Genomic DNA, 11,093 nt, shown 5'->3' with positions numbered 1-11,093 from the left:
TGGCAATGAATGTTTGTGGCTTACCCTCCTTGTGAAGGGTGTCAATGATTGTCTTCTGGACAACTGTCAGATCAGCAGTCTTCCCCATGATTGTGTAGCCTAGTGAACCAAACTGAGAGACCATTTTGAAGGCTCAGGAAACCTTTGCAGGTGTTTTGAGTTGATTAGCTGATTGGCATGTCACCATATTCTAATTTGTTGAGATAGTGAATTGGTGGGTTTTTGTTAAATGTGAGCCAAAATCATCACAATTAAAAGAACCAAAGACTTAAACACTTCAGTCTGTGTGCATTGAATTTATTTAATACACGAGTTTCACAATTTGAGTTGAATTACTGAAATAAATGAACCTTTCCACGACATTCTAATTTATTGAGATGCACCTGTATTGGTGAGCAAGTGATGGAATGACACATTTCTCCAAATATGATGAAGAAACAAAATACATCTTGGATGGACTGAGGGGGCGTAAGTTTTCATTTTTAATCAAATATTCCTTTTAAAAAGGGAAAATGTCTCACCCAAATTTGCAGCTTCAATATAAAATGTCAACAAAGGAAAGAAAACTGTGCTTGTTGAGCTATTTTGTGGGGTCATAAAGCCAAAGCAAGCAAAAGTACAGAACCTCAGTCATAGAAAAGCACTGAAGTTGTTTTCCAGTTTGTTTGTTTCAGAGAAAGATCTCCCACTGGCAGGTCTGAGCTTGTTCTGCTTGTGCCCTCAGTAACCCATCGGTCAATCAATGTCTGACACTCTCAGGAGCTCTACATCAGCAAACACTCATTTTACTCTCATTTGAAAAACCATTCAGCAAAGCAGCATTGATTTTACATACTTGCTGCCTGCTGATGTGCCCTTCCATTCATATTTGAAAAATGACTCTCTCACAGCGTTACATAAACTAAAAACAGGTTTGTCTCGTCATCGTGCTGGAACCCAGGCAAACAAACACGCAAAGAAACAAACACACACACGCACGCACACACACACACAGACAGACAGACAGACAGACAGACAGACAGACAGCTGTTCAGAAGTTTGGGAGTAAGATTTGTAATGTCTTTTTAAAGTCTCTTCTGCTCATCAAGGCTTCATTTATTTGATCAAAAATACAGAAAAAAACAGCAATATTATGAAATATTACAATTTAAAATAGCTGTTTTCTATTTTAATATACTTTAAAATATAATTTATTCCTGTGATGCGCAAAGTAGAAATCTTTTCTAACAATAAGTCTATCACTTTTTATCAATTCAACACATCCTTGCTGAATAAAATACTATTTTTTTCAAAAGAAGAAAGACAAATATTACTGACCCTAAGCTTTTGAACGGTAGTGTATATTGTTACAAAATACTGAAAAAAAACTGCAAGTACACAAATCTTTCATGTTTCTTAAGATACTTTAGTACAAGTTTAGAAGTGCACTTTTAATAATGGCAACTTAAAAGTTCTACTTAAAGTATATTTTAAATGAAGTTTTAATAAACATTTGGCATGCTTTAAAGAAATACACTTATTTTGATGTTCACTAACATACTAAAGCACATGTACTTCAGTACGTGATTATAATTTTAACTGTAGTTGTTTGTAAACATGTAATTAAGCTTCCAAAAACATTACATTCAATCTGCACTTAAGTCTATTAAGTACTTTTATTAAAAGTACAGTATGCTGAAGTATACTTCTTTTTCACGAGGGTGTAGTTAATATTCATGAAGGACAGCAGACCTCTCAGCTGCGGAAGTGGACATTGTCAATGCAGGAATTAATGTAGGAGAACAGAAAAGCCTTTTTAAGCGTCCTGCTTTACTTTGATCCCTGGAAATGTCCATCTGTCAGAGACTGAACTCAACACGTCTGCTGTGTGGACACAAATAGAACAGCCTGAGGCTTTATGAGCAACATAGCAACAATCTGCAGATGTTCTCATATCACTGCTTAATGTTTCAAGAGACCCGCGTGAGTCATCTAAGTGAACCTGCTAAACCATATACGTCACAGTGAAATACACTGCATCTCAGAATTTATAAGAAGACTCTACATTGTAAAATATTAAAATATTAATATGACGTTATTTTAGACAGCTGACATTAAAACATTGCTGGTTACCATCAAAATAAATCTATAGGAAACTACTTTTATACTCGGGTCTATATATATATATATATATATATATATATATATATATATATATATATATGTCTTTACATTCTTGTGCTTGCCAGTCACAGAACAAGGAACAATTGTAACCTTATTCTGTGTAAAAAAGAGCTTTAAAATAATCACAGTATTCACTTTGTTGCTTAATTTTACATATACAGTAAACACATGGCAAATACATCATGAATAATTGATACCACTCAGCATTACTGCATACACTTATATACAGCCACTAAACCAGAAAAAGGTCCCACATATATATATATATATAGATATATATATATATATATGGCTTTGGCCTGTGGGATAGTTTTGCCCTTTTTTGTAATTTGGCAAGCAAAAATGAACAGTTTCTCTTATTGTTCGATTTTTAGAAAAGTCAACAATCCACACAATTTAAGAAACCATACATTTGTCATATGCATCACACAAACAGAGCAGGAGGAGTTACCGGCCTAAAACAGAGCCCAGCTTATTACTAAAATGAGCCAGAAGGATGTGTATAAAAAGCTCTTAGTTGCAGAAAAGCAATAGATAAAAGAAGAAAACACATTGGCGGAAACTAGACTGCTTAACATGCTGTCTATTGCTCTCTTAATAAAATAAACAACTTTTGGAATGGATAACTCTCTACTTGGCAGGAAAACACTTTTTAATGAAGTACTATATAAATAAAAATATAAAATAAAGCAATAAGCCCCAAGAAGCCGTGGTTTACAGTGAATTTATAACAGCTAAGGGGCGTTGTTATTCGGTTATTCCATATACGTAGTAAGGTTTCACATTATAAAACAGAGCAAATAAAGTGTAATGATATTAATAAAAACAGTATTCTTCCACCAAACAATGTAGCTCCTCAGAAACAGTTGTGGTTGCAACAAAGTGGTTGCCGAGCAACACACAAACGGAAACAAAGGTGTGTTACTTTGTAGAGTAATTTACAACAGCTTCAAACGCGGCTCAGCCAATCAGAATCAAGCACCGGAACTCTCCGTTTTATAAATGATATTTTATAACCGTAAGCTATAAATGGCCATTATATTGAGCTCAAAGTGCATTGGGTTTCTTTGGATAGATGGCAAATCTGTCAAAGATGTACTGTTGCTCATTTAGTTACTTCTGTTTTCTTTTCTTTCTTTTTTTAAGTTGAAGTTGTAGTATTTATTTATTTACTTATTTTGTAATTTTGATGTCTATATACAGTGTATGCATAATTATTAGGCAAGAAGATATTCTGATCATATTTTTCCCCAAGCACATTTCACCAATTCCAAACCACACCAGTCTTAATAAGTACTATTAGTATATAATTATTTATAAGTGATATATAATTGTTAAGGAGGACTGAAAGTGAAAAATGCCTTATATTCAGATGTGCATAATAGCAAAATTAAGCCGTGACCATTGAAAAAAATATTTGTTTTTAAAAAGAGCATTTCTTGTTCAATGGTCACATCTTAATTTTGCTATTTCTATAGTATTGCATGCTTCTCATGGAGATTTATTCATTTCTGACTTTTCCGTGTGAGTAAAATCTCTTTTTTTTGGCCTATTTCACCTGTAAAAAAAACCTGCTTAATCTGATTATAAGGCATTTTCTACTTCCCGCTCTCATTAACAATTATATATCACTTATAAATGATTTTGTGCAAAATTAATAGTAGTTATTAAGATTGATGTGGTTTAGAATTGATAAAACATGCTTGGAAAAAATATCAGAAAATCGACTCATCATGCACATGCTGTAGTTTTATACTTTTAGTTGATTTAGTGTTAGTTATAATACTGCAAATATTGAAAATAAATATTGAAAATGTTGAAATAAGTTTTTTATTATTGAATTTTATTTTAGTTCATATCTGAAATGTTTTTGGTTTATGGTGTTAGGTTCAATTAACAATAATAGTAACACTTGTAGGGTCTCTTAGTTGCTTATTAGCATGCATATTACTAGAATATTAGCCTTTTATTAGTAGTAATTAAGCACATATTAATGCCTTATTCTACATCCCTAATTCTACCCAATACCTAAACTTAACAACTACCTTACTAACTATTAATAAGCAGCAAATTAGGAATTTATTGAGTGAAAAGTCATAGTTAATAGTGAATAAATGTTCCCTATTCTAAAGTGTTATCACAATGATAATCCTGCCTTTGGTACGAAATGGCAAAACAATTTCAATTTATGCTTGGCAAATACAAACAAAAGGTTTTAACTTTGGCATGCATTTTTCATCCTCCAATGACCTTTTGAGGCGTTTGATTCGTATTTGAGGGCATCACTGAGATCCTGCACTACAGCAGAAGCACACATCTAATAAATTACTGATGACAAGGAAAAGGCATGGCATGAAAACCTGCTTAGGATGCCACCGTGACTCGTGTCACATCGATTTTAAACTGCGCTTTGATTGACAGGCTTTATTTGTCCGATGTCAAAGAGGGACCAAATTACAGCGCGGTGCTGAGAAAGCGTAAGGTGTGAGCCCACTTCGTCAAGCTATACTTCCTGCACAAGCACACTGCTGGCAAAAGAGTGATGCACCTTGAGCGCATTTAGGGCCTCTTAGAACCAGTTTAAAACTGTGAATGGCATAATGCAATCAGAATACGTCTACACGTGTGCTAATCAGGCTTACAAATGAGAAAACTGCAGGCTAAATGCTATTCTCTTGTTTTAGACACTCGGAAATCAGGAGAAGAGAATTCAACTTTCGCCACAAGCAGAAGAGTTTCAGGAAAACACACTCCACGTGAGACAGAAGGTAGTGTGAGAGCTCTTCTCTTTAAATATAAAGACGCTTGTAGTCTCAGCTAGAGCCTGTCTACATCTCATTAAAAGTAATAAGGCTTTCTATTTAAGTTGTAATGCAAAGACTAGTGTGATATCTGAATGCTGCACAGATAATTAATTGAAACGGTTGTCTATTGCCAATTCTTTTACTGCAGTGGTTAATGATAAAAACTATGGTTGCAAATGGTTTCCCAAAACCGTATTTGCAACAAACATTCGCAAAGAGCATTGCATAGGTGCGTGATTGGAACCGCAGCTCTCGACCTGTGGTTAATAGCATAGTTTTTTGTAAGAAAAACATGTGAACTTTAATTAATATTATTAATAAATTATATTAATAAGCAAGCTAACATGCAGTTTATTCCAGATTCCATTCTACATCTTTTAGTTTGTCAAATGAATTTTAAAGTGCCATTTTTTGTTTTTTAATGGCTTTAAATGTATTGTTGAAAAAACATGCTTCAAACAACAGATGTGCAATGAAGTTACTATGGTTTTGGGAAACAGAGAGAAGACAACAGTTTGGAGAATTGATGGATGGATTTTGGTTTCATTTGACAGCAAAATACAATAAGAATTCTTACTTCACATAAAGAAGATGAAAAGTTTTTTTTGGTTTTTTTTTGGATTGTGACAATTAAAGTTAAAGTTCAGCCACAAAATGACAATTATGTCATTATTTAGTCATCTTCAAGTTGCTGTGTGAGTTTCTTTGGTAATACTTTAGTTTGGGGACCAATTCTCACTATTAACTAGTTGCTTATTAGCATGCATATTATAAAAATAGTGGCTATTTATTAGTACTTATAAAGCACTTATTAACACCTTATTCTGCATGACCATATTTTAGATCATTTAATCCACCCCGTACCTAAACGTAACAACTACCTTACTAACTTAATAAGCAGCAAACTGAGGCAAAAGTCATGGTTAATAGTTAGTTAACATTGGTCCCCAAACTAAAGTGTGACTGTTTCATTCCTCTGTTGAACGCAATAGAAGATACTCTGAAGAATGTTGCCAGTAGCCATTGATTTCCATGGCATGGAAAAAATACTATAGAAGTCAATGGCTACCATCAACTGTTTGGTTACCAGCATTCTTCAAAATATCTTCCTTTGAGTTCAGTGCAAAAAAGAAACTCATACAGGTTTGGAACAACATGAGGGTGAGTAAATGATGACAGAATTTTCCTTTTTGGGTGAACTGTCCCTTTAAGTGCACTGTACCCCCTTTAAGGTGTCCATTCATTCTGTAATTCAGATTTTTATTGATATAGGCTTTCTTAATCAAAACTCTAGCCCTGTAAATCATAATTTGTATGAAAAGGAATACAAGTTGTCAAGAGTTTTACTGCCTCAAGTGTTGATTTCAACTGGAAACTGCAGCGATTCGTTTTTTTTTAGTTTTGCAGGAATGTATGTAGAGGCATGTATTTCCAATGAGCCTGGGTAGGTTTTATTTTACTAGTTTTACATTTGATAATATAAAGTTAATAAACTTAAAAATTAAGTTAATTGGTTTTCCTTTTGTACTACACAAATGTTAATTGCATCTAACTTGAAATATTTAGAAAACTAACTGTGATTTATTCATGCATGAATACATTTTGATCCATCCTTTGAAGTTCATAAAAAAATGAAATTAATAACCTAATTAGCTTATACTCAATATTTCAGGTTTAGTGCATACGTGTAGTACACATTCAAATCTAAATATTAATCTTAGAGTATATTAACTCATGTAACTGATTACACAATTTTTTGGGGCTAACTTATTACACTGCATTTTACACATTTACTTGATTTGACCTTTCACACAAATCAGTCAATTACATTTATATTTTAGATTCATATATGTCATACTTAGGTTTAATGATGGTGAGCGTTGATATATTGGATAGATACTAAATCATGACAATGAAAATGTTACGTGTAAATGTTACTGTATAAATACTGGTAAATCATACTGATAAAACAGAGTCCTGTTATGAGTTATGTTGTGTGTGAATCGAATGAGGTAACAATTTGCTGAAATAAAGTAGTGAACAGCATGAAAAGCTTTCTAGATGTGAAGTGTGCTCATATCTCTAGTATTCAGCTCCATTCATTTGTGAAGCTAAAAGCATCCTGACAGTGACTGCACTGTTTTGTCTCATATCCGTCTCTAAATTTCATGCTTCAGCTGTTACCAGTTTTATGCCCCATCTCCCACCAGGCCGAAAGCTGAACTACAAACTTTCTTTGGCAAAATTTTCCAAACACAAAGACAAAATATTAGTTTGATTCCGCTACCATGTACCTTCAATAAACAGACGATTCAAACACTGCCTCAAATTGTACAGTAGTAGCAAACTAGAAAAAAAAAGTGTCAAGATAAACTTTGGTTGGCTCGAGAAAGCCTAGCCTGAAAGCTTGAATTAGTTGTAAAAGCTTGAAGCTTGAAACCATTTAAAGTATGAAAGTTAGGATAGATAGATAGATAGATAGATAGATACACTTTGCTATCACACTTCAACACATAGCTAGCATGTTTTAGCATGTTTATAGCATATTTTAGCATTTTTAACACATTGCTAGCATGTTTGTTACATGATTATCACATTGCTAGCATAGCATTATTTAACACAATGTTATATGTTGTTAGCATGATTAGCATGTTTCTAGCATGTAGCTGACATGATTAGCATGTTTCTAGCATGTATCTGACATGATTAGCATGTTTCTAGCATATCGCTGACATCATTAGCATGTTTCTAGCATGTAGCTGACATGATTAGCATGTTTCTAACATGTTGCTAGCATGTTTTAGCACATTATGATTAGCATGTTTCTAATACTTTTTGTTAAATACCTTTTTTTTCAAAATACAAGGCAGTTTTATATGTTTTTGGATAAATGAGCTCAATGGAAAAGTGTCAAAGGAAAATTTTTTGATGAATCACTTAATGACTTCGAGAAGCTCACCAGAAATTGACCAGGAACGGGTGCTCCAGGTTCTGCATGATCTGGAGCTCTTTGAAGACATTGCGCACTTCATTGCGCTCCACGCACTTGAGTTTGTTCATATACTTCATGGCGTACATTTTCTTCGTGTCCTTTTTCTGGACAATGCATACCTGAAAAAAAAAATGGTATGAGCGATCTTTTTGAAAAAATCTGAATCCAAGTTTGCTGAGAATATGGGCTCTCAGTTTTTCAGTGGAGTTGGTTCTGGGTTTTCCCCATGCATTTTTCCATTGGATTTTTAACTTTAAAAGGAGCTAATGAAAAAGTAGTATTAGTAGACATCTAATAAATAGCCTCAATCATTTTTTTAAATTTATACAAGATTTAATACTCTACCGTATGGTTGAGCTGTCAGTCCATGGTAAATATCGATTTAAATTCAGAGAACTATTTCATGAGTTATTTTCCAATAATAAACATTCCTTGAACTTATTAGGTCTTGGATACATTTCATAACCTTCAGGGTCCACAAAGATAACATTTTTTTATTTAAAGTCTGTATAATATATATAGCCGTATGCTATATATGCTGTATGACATGTCTTTTAGAGATATGTTGATTTTTCTTAGCATTCAAAAGCAGCCTAGCCACCACATTCTGAACTAATTGCAAGCATGAAATAATGGTCTGACAGGACCTCACATACAAAACATTACAATAGTCCAGTTGAGACAAAATAAAGGCAGAGAGTTCGGAGAGAGCTGGTTTTAATCGAGCAATCTGGAAAAAAACAACTCTTAACCACAGCATTAATGTGCTTGTAAAATTTCAGTTCTGGTTCAAACACAACTCTTTGATTCCTTATTTGGTCATTGCAGTAGGCTGACCACGGACCTAAATAAGTGGCAATGTCTGAGCATCCTCTGTCGGGACCAAAAATCATAATCTCTGTTTTACTTTGGTTTAACTGAACCAAATTGTGATTCATCCAATTCTTAACCTCTTCCAGACATGCCAAAAGTAAGTTAGAAGCACAGTTCTCTCCAGATTTCAAAGGGAGATAAATTTGTGTACCATCGGCATACAAATGGTAAGACATGAGCCCAGAGGTAGCACGTACAAGGAAAATAAAACAGGGCCAATAACAGAACCCTGAGGAACCCCACAGGTAATAGGAGCTGTTGTTGAAACAAAGTCACCATACTTCACTGAGAATGCTCTATTGGCAAGATAAGATATTTATGAGAATCACATGGTCTATTGTATCAAGAGATGCACCCAAGTCCAGTCAAATCAGAGCTGCAGAGTTACCTGAATCACTGATTATACAAAGATCATTTACAACTCTCAAAAGTGCAGACTCTGTGCTGTGACCCGCCCTAAAACCCAACTGAATTTGTCTAAGACATTAACTGGGATAAAACTGCCTTTTCTAAAATCTTTGATATGCATGATCATTTTGAGATGGGACAGTAATTCTTCAGTTCTAGTGGGTCTAATGGTGCTTTTCCACTGCATTGTACGACTCGGCTCGGCACGGCTCAGTACGGCTCGGCTCGGCTTGGTTTGTGTTTCCACTGCAGTTCAGTACCGCTTTAGAGTGGGGATCATCAGAGTTTACACGTCACGTTTTGGTAACGGTACGGTTCACTTGGAACCTCAACCGAGGTGGTACTAAAAAACGTACCAGGTACCAGGTACTGTACCCAGTGGAAAACCCCCCAAAAGTGAGCCCGTCGGAGCCGTCCCGAGCCGTACCGTGCCGTACCATGCAGTGGAAAAGCGCCATTAGTTAGGCTTTTTAAGAAGCAGCTGAACAACTGCTATATACAGGTACATATACGTCATTCACTGTGCTTGATGGGGTGGGCGGAGCTAAAGATCTCTTTTGGCTTGATTTGCTGGCCACAACTCTCTGATTGGTAGAATTTTTTGAACAGCATCATGGGTAATACAGTTTTTCAAAAAAGTAATTTTCCCCTTTTATGGATAAAATGAATGGAGTATTTTACTTCCGAAACCTCTACTGGAGAGTCAACAAAGATAGAATCCCAGAATAAAACATTGGCTGAAGAATTTAAACATATTGAATATTGGGCATTAATAGACGTTAACAGCTGGCTTGCCATACTATCGAGTCAATATAGTAGTAATTAACCATCTTAAGGCCAACTGGCGCACTTACTCTTGAGTTAATTGAATCTGCCAAATTAGGTCTTAATCTACAGTATCAATGTTTTAAGCGCAATCAATGAAGGTCACTGACAATTCACTTTGGCCTCAGTACAATCGGCTTCAATTTGTTTTGTTGTGTTTATCTAGTAAATATAAAGCAAAACTTACTTTTCCAAAACTGCCTTTTCCAATGGCTCTCAAGATCTGAAAGTGGTCAAAGTTGACTGTGGAGAGACAATAAATAAATATATTAGTGTACTGTATATTACACTAATGAAATTACAAGATAATCATTTTTTTCTTCTGTAGAACACACACACACAGACACACACAGGGGCGTCGGAGTAAAACAGTAAACACCATATTTGAGAACAGAACAGATTCAAACTCTTTGTATTCCCAAGGACAATTGCGATGCTGAATAGTAAATAAAACAAGCTGACAGTAGATTTTAATTTCTTTATGAAGTTGCTCATCTGATTTAAACAGGCGTTTAAATCAGTTCGCAAAATTAATGCATGATGTGTTTGGTTTGCACCAAAGGCATTTTAGCTGAATCTCACTCCTCATCTAATGCAGCCAAACTCATCGTCTGACCTGTGAATGAACCGCGTCCCGTCTCTCACAGCTCGTCTATCTGAAACTGCAGTCCAAGGCAGTCTAAAGAATGCTGTCAGCAGCAATTACAGCTTGATGGTTGCTACTCGATGGTCCCTACTTCTGTTGGTCAAGGACCAGCGATCATTATTATATTTAAAAACAGAAGTCTCAGACTCAGCTAGCATGCTCACAGCTTTTCTGTTGCATTTTGCACACAAAACTGGCAAGAGTTTCCTCAAAATTACAAACTTCTATCTAACTGGCACAAATTTCAGGAAACGTCAAAAAAAAAAAAAACACTTTCTCAGAATGCTCTAATTTATACCCCAAAGTCTTAAAAATAGAAGCAAACAACACAAAGCATGAAGAAAGAACGTCATAGAGGTACTGTTAGGTGAGTATATAAATT

The 11,093-nt window shown here is 34.9% G+C and overlaps 1 protein-coding gene across 1 annotated transcript in view; it reads right to left on the bottom strand.

Moving 5' to 3' along the window:
• LOC107661787 (serine/threonine-protein kinase 32A-like) overlaps positions 1–11,093 on the bottom strand; it is a 50,517-nt gene that overhangs the window by 36,739 nt on the left and 2,685 nt on the right. The window contains exons 2-3 of the mRNA XM_016451554.1: positions 10,253–10,308; positions 7,927–8,078 (exon numbers count right to left, since the gene is read on the bottom strand). Of these exons, the coding sequence (XP_016307040.1) occupies positions 7,927–8,078; positions 10,253–10,308 (208 nt within the window). The remainder of the gene's footprint in view (positions 1–7,926; positions 8,079–10,252; positions 10,309–11,093) is intronic.

The sequence above is a fragment of the Sinocyclocheilus anshuiensis genome, unplaced genomic scaffold (assembly GCF_001515605.1).
Source record: "Sinocyclocheilus anshuiensis isolate Anshui unplaced genomic scaffold, SAMN03320099.WGS_v1.1 scaffold207, whole genome shotgun sequence".
NCBI classification, from domain to species: Eukaryota; Metazoa; Chordata; class Actinopteri; order Cypriniformes; family Cyprinidae; genus Sinocyclocheilus; species Sinocyclocheilus anshuiensis.
Note: the sequence above shows the minus strand (reverse complement) of the source record. Positions and strands in the feature narration are given on the sequence as shown.